The 17,825-nt window shown below is 53.6% G+C and overlaps 1 protein-coding gene across 4 annotated transcripts in view; it reads right to left on the bottom strand.

The window, feature by feature from the left end:
* The window catches only part of LOC120948544 (serine-rich adhesin for platelets), a 43,838-nt gene that overhangs the window by 5,652 nt on the left and 20,361 nt on the right, over positions 1–17,825 (bottom strand). Inside the window, exons 1-5 of one of the 4 annotated variants that reach the window (XM_040364986.2) lie at positions 15,488–15,968; positions 4,842–6,624; positions 4,213–4,342; positions 3,912–4,139; positions 22–3,845 (exon numbers count right to left, since the gene is read on the bottom strand). In XM_040364986.2, coding sequence (XP_040220920.2) covers positions 22–3,845; positions 3,912–4,139; positions 4,213–4,342; positions 4,842–6,565 — 5,906 coding nt within the window. In that variant the 5' untranslated portion in view covers positions 6,566–6,624; positions 15,488–15,968. Of the gene's footprint in view, positions 1–21; positions 3,846–3,911; positions 4,140–4,212; positions 4,343–4,841; positions 6,625–10,140; positions 10,402–15,487; positions 15,969–17,825 lie in introns of those variants that run through there. The other 3 variants (XM_040364987.2, XM_040364988.2, XM_040364984.2) reach the window with 3 other exon arrangements.

Genomic DNA, 17,825 nt, shown 5'->3' with positions numbered 1-17,825 from the left:
GGAGAACCTATTGCTACTTACTGGAAGCTACAATACTGGCACGAATACGGCCGCACGTCGGTATGCGTGCGGATGTGCTTCTTGAGCATCGATGGCTTCTTGCAGCGGATGCCACACTCGTTGCAGACGTACTTGCCCCGACCTCGACCACGGACGTACGTGTACTCCTCGGTGCTTTCGAACCCACCGGACAAAGCACGCTCCGCCGAGGCACTGCGTGACTGCTGACGGGACGATGATCTATCCACTGCCCCACCATCGCCACCACCGCCCCCGGTAAGCACGTCCGATTGTTTCGACTTTTCGCTGTACGGTGACAGTGATCGGCGGTGCTGATCGTACTGACCGAGCGTAGACGAGGGCGTCGATGCGTTTGCATTGTTTGGCTGTTGCGATGCCAGGGCTGCCAGCACATAGCTCGGTGGACAGGGCACGTTGGATTTAACCTCTACCGGACTGACACGAACGCAAGGTGGTGAAGAGGACAGAGCGACAGCTCCAATGTGCTTACTGCTGCTGCTGCCACCACTGCTACTACTGCTACTACTGCTGCTGCTCACGACAGTCAATGGAACGGTCTTTGGCCCTGCAATAGCATACCGTCGATCACGGTGCTGGTTCGAGTCGTACAGTGACATCACAGTGATCTGCTTCAGCCCGAGCGGATGGGGATCGTTCTCCGGATGCACCTGCCAGTTGCTGTACATCGACAGTGGCTTCTGCGTCTGAAAGCAGAACGGTTGCGTTTTGTTGACGGTGCAGTAGAACGGTTTCGTGCTCGACTTTAGCCCGATGTTGGTGTACGCGTGGCCGTTGAAGTAAAGCTCCCGGCAGCTCTTCGACGGGCGCGGCGTCTCGGGCGAGATCAGTGGCATCGTGTTGTTGGTGGGGGTAATACCATGATGTCGCTTCGGCGTGAACGTCCCTGGCTTGAGGGGCAACGTGTTTGGTCGCAGGAATCGGTTCGGTTTGGAAGGGGGGGCTGGAAGACCGGTGTCCTGTGAGGCCGAAGAGCTTCCATCCTGCGATACAGCGGCAGGTGGTGGAGGTGGCGGTGGCGGTGGTTTGATCAGTATATCCGATTTGGCAATAACCGAGTCGAAGTGGAAGTGACGAACCTCGTCCGCTTTCGTTGCAGTCACCGTCTCCTTCTTACGCGGACTGATATTATCGGCCATGCGCGTAAAGTTGAAGCTCTTCTTCGGAGCTGGCGGTGAAGGACTGCTGAATTCAAGCGACTGTTGCTTCGCCGGTGACCATATCTCCGACCGGGTGAGACCATTCTTCTGCGCTTTCTTTGGTGGTTCCAGCGACACGGGAACGACCGGTGGTTGTGGTGGCGCAGGTGCTTGTTCTACCGATGTAACCGCATACGGACCGCGTGATCCAACGGTAGCTAGCAACGAGGCGGAACTTGCCATTTGGTGTGGCGTTTTGTAGTGCATTGCTGACGAGTCGTGGCCACTGTTGGCAGGACCGTTCGCTCCCGGTACCACAATGGTTAGGAGCGATTGTGTGTTCGGTCCCGCTTGGCTGGTACGTGTCGTTGGCATCAGCTCCATCTGCGCACCGGCGGAGGAAAGCGTGTTCGGCCCGGGCATACCCTGAACGAACGGTATCAGCTTTCCGCCGTGCACTATCTGCGATGCTTGGCCCGGGGCTGGAGCAGCTGGCAGCGTTAGCGGATTGTACGCAGTGATTGAATTGATGGGTGGAAAATGAAAATGTGTTGGCGGTGCTGCCACTGGCTTCGGTGCGACGGCCGTGTTTGAACGGGGTCGAGGCGCTGGGGGCATTTCCTGTTGCTTTGCAATCTCCACAAGCGTACCACCGGAGTGCAGGGTTCGACGGAAGTGCAGCTCCCGCTGACGAGACTCGTCGTCTTCCAGCTCGGCGCCGCTGTTGTACTGCATAAACGTTCCTCCCGATCCATAGCGCAGCACGTTGGCAGGTGCCGTTGCAGTGTCGTTCGGTTTTGACTCACCTTCACGCGAACGTTCAACCACCTCAACTTCTCCTCCAAACAGCTGAAGAGTGTTGCTTGCACTGCCAGACACGATGGCAGAAGAAGTTGAAGGTTCAACCGAGCTAGCTACTCGCATCCGCTTCGAAGAGCCTTCGCTTGCCTCGCCGCCAGAGGCGGCTTTACGCGGTGACTTTCCACTCTCCACCAAACGTGTGTTGCCGAGCAGTGGTCCCGGTGAGGGAAGAGGATTTTGAACCGTTTCAACGAAGCCACCTTTCGACCCCGAAGCCGCAGGACCAGCCGTCTGCGATGAGCTCGACGAAGAAGACGGTGAATCGGCCGCGGGTAGTGAAATGTTATCCGGTTTCACCTTCGGACGCGTGAGTTGCGATTTGGCAAGCTTACACAGCGACGATGGATTGCGGCCGGGCGGATTTAACGAAGAACGGGCTAGATTTTTCAAGCTGCTCACGGACCGCGAGCGGATGTAGGAGGCAGCCGCAGCGGACGGCGAACCAACTGGGCTGATCGGTGCGCTGGAGGAAGCGGATGGACTGTTCAGGCTGCTGCCGCTACCTTGACAGTAGCAGATCATGTGGTACTTTAGCGAGTCTACGTCGCGGAAGGACCAGTTGCACATTTTGCAGGTGTACAGGTTTTCGCCATTCTCACCGTCCGGGTTCTGTACCACGCCGAAGCCACGCGAGTTTAGCAGCAGATCTTTGATGATCGAGCGTTCGGGATTTTGGGGATGGTTGGCTACCGTCAGTGGTGGCGTCGGCGTTGGTGTCGGTCGATGGGGCCGATCGGCAGACGTTAGCTGAGTCGATGGTACTGTCGGTACTTGAATGTGTAGCGGAACGTGAGGGGGTTGCGATGCGACGGAACTACTGCTAGACGCGACGGAGACCGTGGAAGTGTTGCTAACCGTCGACACGGGTAGAGACATGGCAGCAGGGTGGGAAGAGCTGCTCGCTACAACGACTGGCGATGGTTCGCGTGTTCGTTTGCGGTACGGAGGCAAAGGATGATGCTGCTGCTGCTGTTGATGCTGAATTGCGTCTGGCGCGTCTTCCGGTGGCGTGGGTGCAGGAATCGCTACTAGCAAGGACGAAGACACGCTTGGCGATGGTGTAGGATTCGTTGCTCTAGCGATGGTCGGCACTGGTTCGGCCGTGTTGGCTTTAGTAAGATTCAGTGGCTGATAATTGTTGGCTGCATGGCTCATCGAGGAACTGTTACTACCTGTCAGCGCCACGTTCTCGTGCGGTTCGTTCGATAAATCGTGCGGTTGCTGCAGCTGACTGCCAACTGCCGGAGGAATGCCACCGAGGGCAATCAACGACCCGTGCGTCGGAGGCAACTGCTGCTGTTGCTGCTGTAACATGACCATCGATTTTGGCGTCACGCCCGGTTTGCTGGTCAAGTTTATCACATTCGGCTGTGCCTGCTGCTGCTGCTGATGTTGATGCTGTACGTAGTTAATGTACTGCTGTTGATGATGTTGCTGTTGAACATGTAGTAGGTGTTGCTGTTGCTGCTGTTGCAGTTGCAGCTGTTGCAACTCTTCAGTTTGTCGTTTCTGTAGCAGCGCATTGGCCAAACGGGAGGACGCACTGTCTTGACTAGCGGCGGCATGTTGAATCGGAACGATTGCACTATTGCCGGAACCGACTCCACCGCCGTGACCGATGTTGGATGAAACGGTAGTGCTTGTCGATCCGGGAGTGCTTGTGCCGCTTACCGAAATGCCACGGCTGATGCCGGTTATCTTGTGGTACTTTTTCTGTAGCGGTGCTTCTACCACCTCCACGATGGCTTCGTTCTGCGAGATCAGCTTGGAGATGTGTTGCTCCAGTGATTCCACGTTCTGGCCGTTCTGGAATAGCAACAGGAAGAGTGTTAATTACAATGTCCACTTGCCAATTTGTACCGTTTCGCTTACCAGATAATGCGGTACTGTCGAGGCCGTAGCATTAGACGATCCTCCTCCATGTGCCGATGACGATCCTACAGACGGTTGGTGCGATGCGGAAGTAAGTCCTATATGTGGCTTACCATCAGCCCGGGTATACAGTGCGGCATTGTGAAACTTCGGTTTGTACGGCTTCTCAAGCAGCAATTGCTGGGGTGAGTTGACCCGATCGTCCATTGGAGATCCTCGATAGTTCATCTGAAACGAAACGATGTCATATTATTCCCGATGCTGCGCGCTGGGAAAGAGTTGAGAACATTGGTTAACTTACGATTTCCGATCCACTGTTGCTGAGCTCCTTATCGTCTATATCCGACCCGCCAAGCGAACCGCCGTCCTCGTCCAGCAGACCCAAACTGGAAGGATCTTCGCCCTGACTTTTCGATGCGTGTGCACGGGAGCTGCAAGACACAAATGTTACAAATTCATCAATGGCCGAAGAGTTAAAATCACACACACACGAAATTAAGCAAACAGGCTTAGAAAGAGTAAATATTTTCGACACCCATCATCTTCTAGGCCCTCTTTTGGAGCACACAAGCAACATGGGAAGAGGGATTTGACGCGTTCTCACACAGCTGCTGGGTACGGTGGTGGTGCTCGGGCTAAACACAACACACACAGCACTCCCCAACACTGATAAGAAGCGAAATGCGTCACGAGAAACGCAATCAAACCCCCACCGCATGCCTATTTTAGACCCACTCGACTCCGATGGAACGAGAAGCACCCTCCAGTATCAGCTACCGTCACCCCTTAGGTGTACTGTGAGTTGGCTTTGTGCTTTTCCTCAAGCGATTACAATTTAGCAGCGACAACAACATAAAAAGAGGATACATTTTCTTGCATGACCCTCGGAAGGTCTCAATATCCACACATCAAGCCTCGGTGTTCACTTACCGGCGGTGTTTGTAGAGATTGCTCTTGGTCTTGAAGGCGATCCCGCACAGGTCGCACTTGAATGGCCGCTCGTTCGTGTGCCGTCGGATGTGTTTCTCCAGCACGGACGGTTTGCTGCAGTTCATCGAACAGTACGGGCACACGTACCGGCCCGTGGGTGTCACGGTGACGGTCGCCGGACCACTACTGTTCGCAGCCACCGTCGGCGATGCGTGGCTGGAGCTGATAATGGTCGTCGTCGATGCTGCCGCGGCGTTGTTGCTGTTGTTGCTGTTCGCGGTGGTATTGGTGCTCAGAAGCGTACCGGACCCGGCCGTCGGTGGAGACGGGGAGCCCGAGGACGCACCGGAAGACGAAGAAATGGCCGACCGTACCGGGATCGGAGTAATAGCGCCACCACCACCACCTGCTGCTCCGTTCACGTACAGCAGTGCGGAAGGGTGATGATGGGGAAGATGGTGGGGCTGGGACGGTGGCGGATAGCTCACCACGTACTGCACCCCGCCGACCGGTTTGTCGAGGGTGGAGGTGCGATTCACCGCACCGACACCTAAATCACAGTTCTCGCCGATTGGGGACGTCGACGTCCCAGACGATGGTACGGCCGGCACTGGTGGCAGCAGCGCGGCACCGTGCGTACTAATGCTACTACCACTGTTGTTACCGCTAACACTATTACTACTACCACTCGCACTACCACTACTACTACTAGCACTACTGCTGCCCGCTACACTGTTTGCACTGGTTGGATGTTGGAGCTGTTGTTGGTGCTGCTGTTGCGCAGCGGATGGCCCCTGAGGATGGTGGCCATAGAGCAGCTGATGGTGCGGATGCACGAGCAGCGACTGGGGCGGGAATGCGGCGACGGCCGCCACTCCAGGATGCAGCGATGGATGGAGCTGATGATATTGGTGGTGGAGCTGCTGCTGCTGCTGCTGTTGCTGGTGATAATCGAAGGCGGCAGTGATATCGATAAGAGCCCCACCCCTATCAACTGACGGCTGTGGTGGTGGTGGTGCTAGCGATGAACCGAATTTGTCCACCGCAACACTAGGGGTGGACGGAGGGCCTGAGTGCACGGAGAGCACGCGATCACTGCCCTCCGTCGTCTCACCGCTGCTGCTGCCTGTCCTCACGGTCACAATTTGCGACGATTCATCAGCGACTCGGTCCGCTACGCTCGCTTCAACGACACTCGACGGCTCGTACGATCGCGTCGTAGCAGCAGTAGTCGGCGGCCCGGCTGGGGGAAACGAGTTTGCTGAACATGTGGACACCACCGACGGTCTAGCTGCTGACGCAACGGCATCTACTGCGGCATCGGGTCGCCCGTTCGATGTGGTGCTCGTGGACGAGGTGGTAGATGGTGTTGTGGATGATGTTGTTGTTGTTGTTGTTGTTGTTGTTGTCGCCGCCTGCTGCTGCTGCGGTTGCGGCTCTTCCTCTTCCGCTAGCGTGGCGCTCGCGATACGCTTGAACTTCTTGTGCAGGTACTTGAGGTTCGTGTTGGTGGTGCTGTTGGTCGTGGAAGTCTGCTGCGTTGCTGCTGCCCCTGCCCCTGCTACTCCGGCTACCCCTGCCGCTGGTGGACCCGGACGGTCCTCGCCACCATCACTCTTAGTGCTCGCTGCGGTGGACAAATACTGCTGCTGCTGTTGCTGTTGTTGCTGCCGCTGACTCACTGACGTCGCTTTGCCTTCGGTGCGGTGGTTTGCTACTTCCATAGCGGGTTTAACGCCACCATTGCCTCCGCCTCCTCCGCGTCCAACACCACCTGGATCATCTGCAATTTCGTAGAGAAAGAGAGAGCAAGAATGCGGGTCAGTTAGTATGTGACAACAAGCAAGTGAATTAGTTAAATTGTAACAGTGCATCAACAACAAAACCGCAGTACCGCTGGCAGGGGTCAAAAAGCCACGCGGAAAGTTACGAAAACAATCCCAGCTGCACGTGGCGGTTTGTGATGTTTACTACCAGGGGAGAGCCCCCGGGGGTCAACACAAAAGGTGTCAATGCTAAACCCTTTTTTTGCCCAACTATCGTACACGTGTAAGGTTCACCACCACTGCCGTAGCTTCATTGATTAGTGCCTTAGTTTTCCCTTTACTTACAACGCGTAGTAAATGTGGATTGGTGTACCTATACACCGCTGACCTTTTGCTGAATTGCTTGCCGAGCAGAACGACGACGCATTAATAAACGACGGAGGGTGGTTTGGAGCTAATTCGAACGTCGGTTTCGGGGCGACAGACAGCGTCGTTTTGTAAACAGAGTGGTAGATGGTGCACCGCAACCCAGTGCGCAAGCATTAGAGGAAGGAGCGTTTGGCTGCAAAGCCGCGGCAAAGGCGAGCGGAAACTGCATTCAATCTACGCCAATTGAAACCCCCACACTCCTGTGGCAGTGGTGTAAAGCGGTGGAAGGACCAGCGCATCTAGCTGGTATGCTGGAGCGCTCTGTACGCCAGCGGAAGGGAATTCTTTTTCGCGTCATGATTTCAATCCATAATGCCCGCGCAAAAACACATCCACAGTTGGGTGGAGGTAGCAGTGCGAGTTGAGGCAACGAACGGGATATTTTTGCGCTTGCCTTGCATCGCAAGGGGGTGTCTCTGGGGGGAAAACTGGTTTATTGCGAAGCTCGGAGGAGCGCCACGAAAATATTTACATGCGGTGGTGGAGTCACCACCATTGCCGGTGACTGTGGATTGTGGAACCTGCAATAGACTGGGCGGCTCGCGACTATGCAGCGGCGAGTGGCAAAAACTCGTTCTCGTTCCCCTGTACGAGACTTGTTGCAAGAGTTCTTCATCCTCCAGTATTGGGCGTATGTGGCGAACAGCGCAAACTAGTTCCCAGTAGGTCCCAACCCTTTGCAATGGGAAAAGGGTATCATACACGAGCAGAGACGTCGTTCACACCCCCCTTAAATCCATTCGCAAACAACTGACCGAACTTGCGCGAGATAAGCAAACGAGCAATGCGCAGGGACGGACAAAAGTAAAAGTCCATTCCGTGGATCGAAGCCGTCGTCTTCAGCGCACGTTGCGTTATCACCAGTTATCGGGATCGAGGGGGGTTGACATTTCCGCGATCGCGAACGTTCCAGCCCCAAAACATTCACGGGAGAGCGTGGTGTGTTTTGCCTTGTTTATTGTTTTATTCCTTTTAAGTCGTGGGATTTCCCCTACGACACACATTGTCGTGTCGCCCAGGGAGGGGTGGGGGGAGATACAAAGCAAGTTTGGCAGGAATTTTGCAGCGATAAGCGACGAACCCAAATCCACATAATCATACCGAAGGGAGGTGGGGCAGAAATGATAAAGTTTCGTACCGCGATAATGTGCCGTAGGTTGAGACGTGGTCCCAGTCATTCATCCCGCAGATGATTACCCGATTTAAGACCCCCCAAAAACCCTGTGCAATGATTCATCCACAAAGACAGAAATTGCCCTCAATTTTTCCGTTCAAACGCAGTAGTAGGCGCTGCGCCTTTCCAGTAAACAAACCTCCTCCCGCTTGTCGCTCTTCGCTTCATTTCGTTCCTCATCAAACGGATCACGCGCAATCGGCTCCACACTACTCCCAGGCGGACTCGAGACTTGCGTTCTGGTGTTGATTCCCCCGCTGTCTCTATCCACAGCTGCGCAAAATGCAAATCAAGGGAATTACCTCATGCAGTCAGCTTCTCCCCATTCCGGGCGGGGGCCGTACGGCTCTGATGGGAGCTGACGTCATTCGCACTCGACGGTGGATACACGGAGAGGGCTTAGAACACATCCGGATGTGCAAGCAAGCAAAAAAGCGTGTGCGAGTGTATATGTGTGTGCGATGTGCGATGTGCGAAGGACGCCTCGTTGGGGGCGAAATGACAGAAGACACTGTCGGAAAGACGCGAACAGGAGGGCGATTGCCCCTCTCTCTCTCTCTCTTTCGCTCTCTCGCGTCCACCTACAAACGGGATCAGGTTTGAGGTTTAGCACTTATGCAAGCAATGCAAACGAGACCTACCTTAGACGCAACGCCCCGCAACGGACACCCTCCCCTGATTGCGTTGCGTTGTGAAGGTAATTATTGCTTAATAATCGTTTTTTTCCGCGGGGAGGGGAGTGCGATCAAGCGACGATCGGGAGACGATCGCTGCCAATTTCATAGCAAAGGCATTTTAAATCTATTACAACGCAGTCAAATTCAATGTTCCTCAAAGCAGCTGTTGCTGGAGCCGCACCAAAAGGTGATCCATTTGCTTCGAATACAAAAAATTTCCATTCCCCCGTCTATCGGTAGCGACACATCGACTGCGAGACGGATCAATTACCAGCCAGAAAACATCTGACCCATCCCTACCTCAGTGTGTCACAACTGCCGTTGTGTTGGTGTGCTTTGCTGCTGTGTGTCATACGTAGAAGCTCACGAACGTGGAGACGACCCGGGCGAGATTAGGGGATGACCGTCATTTACGTGCCCGGCCGAAACACTAATTCCAGCGCACCCGCACCCCTGCCCTTCCACAGTAGCGTTCCTCCGCCAGCCTAGACGCGCGTCCACGCATCATCCCCTCTCCCTCGCTCTCTCTCTAACGATCGATCGCGATCGAAGCAGCTCGCCACAGAAGCGTAACTTCTCGAATAAACAACACATCGAACAACGAAAAAAAAAGCGCTGAACAAACACACACACACACACACACACAGTGGAACGCGTGTGCGCCCGCGCTCTTCGGTCAAAAGCAGCACGCGCGAAACCAACCCCCGTAAAGCTGGCCTACCACCGTGCCCCCTCCCTCCCTTACATCATCCACCCTTAAAGCCATTAGGTCGTTTGCGACGGGGACGCCGCCTCGAGTGTGGTGAGGCGAGGTTCTGGTTGACGCAAGCGTTGTGTGTCTCCCACGTCACGTCATCAACGCAAAACAAGCGCGAAATTCACCGCGACAACACAACACACAGCCCCACACACACACACACACGCACGCAAATGTACACTCGGGCGCATATGTGATTGGGAGGGTGGGCTTTGCTAAAGTCGCCAATCGAATTGGCAGCAGTTTCGCAGGACCCAAGGGGGGGTGTTTGGGTGGTGGAATTGCCAGCAGCGTGCACCATTCATCGGACTGGGCGAATAAAGTAGCAAAAGCGGTGCAACACGATCATCCGATCGACGATCACCAGTCCCTCGCTTCTTACCCTTTTACCCCCCATTGCCGTCCACTGTTTAGTCCGCTGTTTTTTAAGCAACCGCACACACACATACACACTCACAACGATCCACTGAACCGTAGCGCCAAGTCGGCGGCTTACCTGTCGGATGAACACGTTGTGTGTGGCAAGCGCGCAAGCCGGTGACGAATGTGAGGAGGAGGGGGCAATGCGCGGAGAGTGTCGTCCACACCGAAAACCTCACCCCCTATCGTGTGTCTCCGTTATCGCACGGCCGTCGTGGCACGTTGCCCCTTACCTACTGCCCCAGGTCGAACAGCAATCTTGAGCAAAGCTGACCAACATCGTGGCGACGGCCAAGAAGTGAAGTATGGAAAGAAGCACAACGCTGACGCTGTCCCGCTTGCAAAAATACATTCATCACCTAGGCAAGCACACAACACACACAGACAGTCAGAGAGAGAGAGAGAGACCCAACTATTTCTCTCTCTCTTTCTCGCACACCCCTTTTTGCGGGGGGGAGGGTGAGTCCGTCAAATTTTTGCCCGCCATTAAAAGGGGTACCCCCGATAATGGCAGCAGGCGTCTGTTTCTCTGGCTTCTCGCCGGCCCCAATCGAGCGAGGCAGTTGAAGGTGGGCAAAGGAGGTTGGCAGAAGGAAAGAAGGTGAAGAAGGTGTGTTGAACACTCCACTCATGTGTGATGCCCCCCTTCTCCGCCTTTACCCTCATGGACGTGGTGCGGTGCTTTACTGCGTTGCGTACAGGGGCCAATTCCGACGAATGAGGCGCTCGAAAATGAAACCATCCGCTAAATGATGGCCGATGGTGATGGCGGCAGTGGCAGTGCTGGGGGTCGGGGTTGGTTTTGTTTTCAAAAGAGACCATCATGAAGCACTCAAATTTAACGGATATAAATAATGATGTTTATTAGTGTTGCAGTACCAAGTGTCTTAACCTTGCCCCGCTGTACGAAAGATCTTCCGCAGCTGTATCAGCTGTGCAATGACCTCACGGTGGTAGTGCGCCCACTTTGATTGGGCAGATCACTGCTTGAAAATGGCACCAAAACGATGCAGTTGCTCCAGATCGGTTTGGATTGGCTTGAAATGCGCCCCAAGAGAATCCATCCAGACCCAATGTCCACACTTTGATTCATCGTGTTGACCGTAGTTCCTCGTTTTCCAATTCTCAGAAATGTTCTCCACATTCGTTGGAAACGCGAACCCATGACATACTACGACACTCTGCGCTCTCTCTACCCCTTTCTTCCCCTCATAACCAGATCTATCAGCTTATTTTGCATTTTTAGTGTGGGCGCGCGCATTCGCGAGAATATGCTTTTTTTGTATTGACCGTGCATTGGCCACCATCAGCAGCAGCAGCAGCAGTGCCTCGTCAGCTCATTTCCTTTTAACCTACCCACACACACACACAACCGAAGTAACATGCATCAGTCTACTGTCCACTTGTTGCCAATAATATTCCCTCGTTTTCCAACCCCGTCTGCCAGCCCCATTCTAACTCTCTTCATTCACCCCAAAGCCATACTGCTTCGAAGTGTCCAACTTTTACGCCGAGCCAATTCAAACGATCGCACCGCTAGACAGGGGGTTCTCCTCGCAGGCGCGGACAGGTTGAGTGAGATCGAGAGACAAACAGAGAGAGAACACTTTTGTCGCTTGTTTTTCGGCCTGCTGCATTAAAACTTTCGGTGCAAAACGATCGCTTGACTGATCGCCAGATCTTTAGCAAGAGAAAAATGTATACGTGGGTGGCTTTGCGCCATTCGCCACACATTCGCTGGTGGGGCGACGAGTAGGGAACACCCGCGTACACGTACCACCTCTCGGATTCGCGCGGCAGATTGGCGACGTTGGCTCTTTCTCGCTCCCTCCCTCCATCACAACAACCACAGACGGTTTGGCGAAGCATGCCAACCGCACGAGAAGGGCCGCGTCGCGGGAAGGTGGTTCGTACGCGGTGACTGCAGCCGAATGCTATTTCCATCCACAAGCACACACACACACACACACTGACTGACCATCTGTCCAATGGCCGACCCCGGTATGGTTACCGCTCCTTCTGCGTGCACAACAACACACTGCAGCGCAAATTTGCACAGCAAATCGGGGGGGGAAATCAAGTGATCATTTCCTTAGAGCACCGTTGGAACAACGTCATCGCGAGGGGAGGCCGCTTTAAAGTCGCTTAACGTACGTCAAGGCTTAACGTGGACCGGCTGGAAGAAGCTAATCAGTGGGACAGTGAGTGGAGTGAAAGTTTAGAGACAGGAACGGATAGTCGAACCGGCACGGGAGCACTCGTTCGACATCCCAACCCATCTAATTGAGAGCAAAGTCCAAGGACAAGAGCCAAACGGCTAAACAAAAAAAGACATCCACGACATTCTAACCGCCCGTCTAAGGCGTCGAATTGTTTACGGACACTTGAGCAGTCGAGCAGTTGTCGAACAGCACGAACAGAACGGAACGGAACGGAACACTTCTCCCGGCGCGGATGCGCACGCTTGTGCATAATAGTTTGAAGATGTAAACAAATTAATCGTGGCTTTTGTTTACTTTGCGCAAACATTGTCAGGTGTGGAATGTTTTCAACACAAGACAAAGACGGTCGCATGTCACTCGTAGCTCATCTAGTTGAGGTATTGGCTTTCAGCGAACGATCTATCCTACACACAAGCAAACAAACCGTCGCGTGGTGTGTTGTGGTGAGCCAAAATATATCCGAGAATTTCCCCCCATTAGCTGGTTGGGATGCTCGGCTAACGCTAACGCTCACGATAAACTGCGGGAAAATCCAAAATCCCGTGCCAAGCTGTCAAAATGCTTTCTGCATGAGCCGACACGACCCTTCGGCGTGCCTCATACACGACCTTCTCTCTTTCTCTCTCTTGATCGATCGTGTATGCCCCCCCCCCCCCTACCTCCTTTCCGAAAGTCCCATGGCCGGAGAAGGAGAACAGCTGCTTCCGCTTTCTTGCCTCGTGGGAAGCGAGTGGACGAATTCCGTTTGCCGCGCAAAAACCTTGGCCAAACACAGCTGACACAAGCACTAGTGCGCGGCACGCAGTGAGGAATGGCCCCATTATCTCACAGCTCGCGGGCCACTTCTTCGGCACCCTTTGCCGTCGTTCTTATCTTGGCGAAGGTATTTGAGATAAAAAAAAAACCGAATGAAAGCGGTTCTCTGAGTCAACCGTGTTGAATAACCGAAGGAATAGTGTGGCTGATACCTTTGGAGAATTGGTGCGATGTACTTATCGCGTCCCTCTGGATGGCTCTATCTCTTACCGAGTGCGTTTTCGAGCAGTTGATGAGTAATAAACTAATAGAATCGTAGCAAACGAACACGGGAACTGTCACGAAAACCGAGAACCGCGTTCGGTAGCGTTGTAGCGTGCAGTGTGTGGCGCTTTGCTCAAACGGATTCCAACATGGCAGCTCGCGCGGTTCGGTGTGCTTTCAATTGAAATTTATTCCACCGCTCGCGTATCAAGGTCGCGTGTGACCCAAAAGGGCAACAAACACTAACACTAGCACGAAAACGCTTCGCACTAGTAGTGCCACTTCAGCTAAGAAGAGCGCCAGAGCCAGTAGACACGCTTCCAAGTCACGCAAACGCCGATACACAATCGATCGTGTAACGCTCTAAGGGCAGAAGGAAGAAGAAGTAGTTGGTCAGCAAGCATGCGGTCGTTACGCGTTTGGCTCACCTACCTCCCTCGCAGGTATTGATTAACGAAGCGTACGTACGTTGTTTAGCATTGACTTGGTTAAAAATACTCGTCCGCTCCGGTGGGGCGCCGGCACCATGGAAATGGTGGCAAAAGAGAGTTCGACAACACTTTGCCCCCACGCGTGGAATGGAAGTTTTAAGGTTCAAGGTAAAACTCGTCCTGTCAGCTGGTGCACGTCCTGTGTGGGGCGCGTCCTAATGCTCTCACCCGCCCAAGTGACATTGGTCGAGAGCAAAAAGATGGATGATGGCGCGGCCCATGAGCGGGTATACACGTTTTGGGTTCTTATTTTCACCAACTACCGCCTCTACCATCCCCCCCGACCGCCTTGCCACCATGTGTGACATGACAATTTAAAAGAACACTCATAAACATCCAACGCGAGCGGTGCGCGATGATCGTGACAGGCCAATTCATTCCGGCGGCGTCGCTCAGCTTTTTTTCTGATGTCACTGTAACGCCCCCGGTGGTGGTGGTGGTGCGCATCATCTCGAGCGCCTCCTCTGTGTCAATATAACATTTTTCGCACCGGCTGCACTGCTACCCTTGAGGTGCGGCTGGCGCTGCCGGACAGAGCGGACATGATCGTAAAAATCGAAAACGGCGATCGTGTTGTTATTTTTTCGCGATAGTCAACACAACAGTTGAGCTGGCAGGAACGGAAGGCAAAAGGGAAAAATGAATGGACGAATGGCCGCAACAGCACAACAACAACAACAACGCACACACGGCCGTCGTCCACACGGTTGGTGGTGGTGGTGGTGGTGGTGGTGGTGGTTGCGGGTTATGTCACACGCCTAGCAAAACCGCGTCCCCGACCCCATGGGGTGGATGAAATTATTTTTGATTTTCCGAGAAACCGTGACCAGTGGCCGGACTGTGACCGACGTGTACGCGCCACAGCGCCACGCCGAGCTGTACGCGCTTGATGCGGGTCAAGAGGTGTTCCCTTTACGATGGATTATGTAGGAAGCGCAACCGGCTCGTAAAGACACATTCCCTGTAACGCTCGCCTGTCTAAGTGAAGGGGGGTCATTTGTTTGCAATTTAACGTTCCATTATCGAGGCGAAGATGTCATCCGTTATGGTATACGTAACAGGCAAGCACACAGACGCACACACGCTGAAACGACCTTAAACTAAGGTGCTAAAAGGCGTAATCACAGGGGTGAATCCGGATCGCTTTTTTACAGTCAGCAACACTGACGCCCCTCGCGTCCCGGTTGGATAGAAGCTTGAATAGAAGGGCCGATTCGCGAAGGATGGACGCGATCGCTCACTGTTGATGCACGGTCGGGTGTTGGCGAATGGCGGAGCAACAGCAGTGCGAAATAGGTAGCGCGACGAAATGTGCTGATAACAGGCACTTTTGACTGGTCGTCACCACCACCACCACCACTACGGCAACTAGAACGTCGCTGCACACATTAGAGGGTACGGGGATGGTACGGGGTTCAACGTCAAAAGTCCACTCAAACCAAGCGCGGACCTCCTCTACGCGGACTAACTGCCGTTTGATCGGGGTTGTGTGAGCGTGAGTGAGAGAGAGAGAGAGACAGAAAGAGAGAGAGAGAAGAAGAGAGAGGCCTTTTCGATGTCTTTATTGCAATAAGCGAAAAGAAGTTAGAACATCGGCTAGGCAAGCGGCGAGTGGGTCCCATCGTATCGTGTCCCCTTGTATACAGAGAAAATTATGTGCAGCCAAGACAGTTGTTGAAAGGGTTCTTACCTACCACACTGTTACCGATTTCAGCGCCAAAAACATACGCAGCCAATACTTTGACACAGTTTTACTGAAACACTTCACTAAACTTCAAACGTAAACGTGGGTTCCACAAACAACAACACCAAACTTCCAACAACGGTGGAGTTATGCGGGAGGGGTGGTGGTGGTTTCTGAGTTCGTCACAACACTGCGATAACAAACAAACGGTCCCAAAACCGCGATCTTGACCGATAGAGGCACACACCAAACAGACGCTCGCGAAAGGAAAACATCAATCAACCGGAGCCGCAGAGAGCGCACGCACGCGAACCGACCGCCGATAGCAGCAACGTACGACCCAGAGCAAACGTTGCCGGAGGAAGGTTGACGCGTAACGCGGAAGGGGGGAAGTAGTGGGGGTTGATGAAACGACCACCACGGTGAGCATATGGCGGGCCTGGCGCGCTTGCTCATCCGCTCGGACTCGAAAAGACTGAAAAGCTTTGGCTTCTGTTGGTGCTGCTGCCTACTACGCTACCTTCGCTGCCAACGAGCCAACATGAGCATGAGAGGAAGAGAGAGCCCACGATCGTGAGCGAGCGAGCGAGCGAGAGCGGGAACGCTCGCAAACCACACAACATCAACAAATAACAGTCGGGCATGTCAACGTGCGCCCTCTGACAGCTGATCGCACGAATATACGCATACCGCGCCGCGCTGAGTCGCGTTGAGTGAGCTAACCCTCTGCCCGATAACAGCAGGGGGAGAGGGGGGGGGGGGGGGGAAACGGCGCATTTCTCATGCGGGAAGTGAGAGAACCCCACCGGTAGCTTCCTCACCATCTTACCCGTTTTCTCAGCAAGACATGGGGGATACTTCCCTACTTGCTTCTGAGTCCCACTTGTTCTGCTGCACTGTTACGTTCAATTGATAACAATAGGTCAACGGAGAAAGAAATTACAAAACTTGAAGGATGTCCGGAGAAGATGTAAGTTAGCAACACAACAAAAAACATTTGTTTAATCATTCGTAAGGTCCCCCGATCGGCGTTAAATACATCTACAGGTCGACCGTCTTCTTTTCCCTACCACAGACAGGCTGATTTCTAACAGGAGACACTCCTGTTGGGCACGGGGAAATAAATAGATCAATGTGTGTCTGCGAACCACACGCAGAGCACCACTCGCACCTCCCGCTCCACCCCTACTGGCGACAGATTTCTGCATGGCATGGCGTGCTTAGAGTGAAGCGGCGACGGGTGGAGGACGGAGAAGGGTGTTAGCAAACTCGCTCAAGTGTCGCGCCGTGTCAGCGGCAGAAGAGCAAAAAGAAGCAAGCGGCTGATGAGACGACGGTCTATTTTATATACTTTTTTTGCCTTGCCCTTCCCCCCCGAGAGAGCCTACTCTTTATCACCATTCCCCTTTGCTTGCCACCTCCGTGGACTCTCTATCTCCGCTGCTGCTAGGCGACGTGACTCCTCCGTGGTGTGATGGAGAGCTCACAGTGTAGTGTGGTGGTGGCGTTATCGCTAATTTAATTTACGCGCCTGCCGAGGGGCAAAACGACGTCTCTCTTTCTTTCTCATTCACTCGCGCTCGTTCTCACTCACTCTATCTCTTTCCCGCAGCTACCATGCAGCTACGTCAGTTTGTCGTGGCCTCGTCGGAACCGAACGCGCTTAATTCAACAGGCAAACTCTGATAAGGGATGTGAGGTTTACAGTCAGTGCGATCGAGCTTGGACATTCGAGGAGCTCGAGTAGAGATTATTTTACGCTCTTTCTTTCTATCGATTTGAGTATCGAAACAACTTCCCGCTGTTTATAAAACCAATTTAAATGATATCGCGCCTAAAATCGTATGATTTGCGTGCTTTATTTAGCTTGCTTGTCAAGTCAACGTTGAGAGATCGTGATCTCATCATCAAATGGATCGCAAGACGAAGACGACTTACCCTACTACCTGGTGTTGCTGCTGCTATTTGCTTTACTATGCATGCTCACACAAACCCTCAAATCGTTTCTCTTGATTTCAACCCCAAACGCTGATAAAAACGGGGATAGACGAGGCTACATCACGAGGCACTAGCGACGCGCTGGTGTGTCACCAAAGCAAATACGTGACGACGACGACAATAAACAAAGCGCCTTTTGGAAAAGCGGGTAACCTTAGGCCTGACGTCCGGACGATCGATTCCGATGTGATGAGCATTCCAAAAAACTGCTACCCTCATCTCCTTCTTCCCCTTGATACTCAATGAAGCTCTTTAGCAGCCAGTCAACAAAACTGACGACACATTACGTCCTCGCAGACAGGGCGCGCATGGTTTTAATGTTTCCTCCCCCCCCCGAAAGGAAGCC

Source organism: Anopheles coluzzii, chromosome 2 (genome assembly GCF_943734685.1).
Source record: "Anopheles coluzzii chromosome 2, AcolN3, whole genome shotgun sequence".
Taxonomy (NCBI): Eukaryota; Metazoa; Arthropoda; class Insecta; order Diptera; family Culicidae; genus Anopheles; species Anopheles coluzzii.
This window is presented reverse-complemented; position numbering and strand designations above follow the sequence as displayed.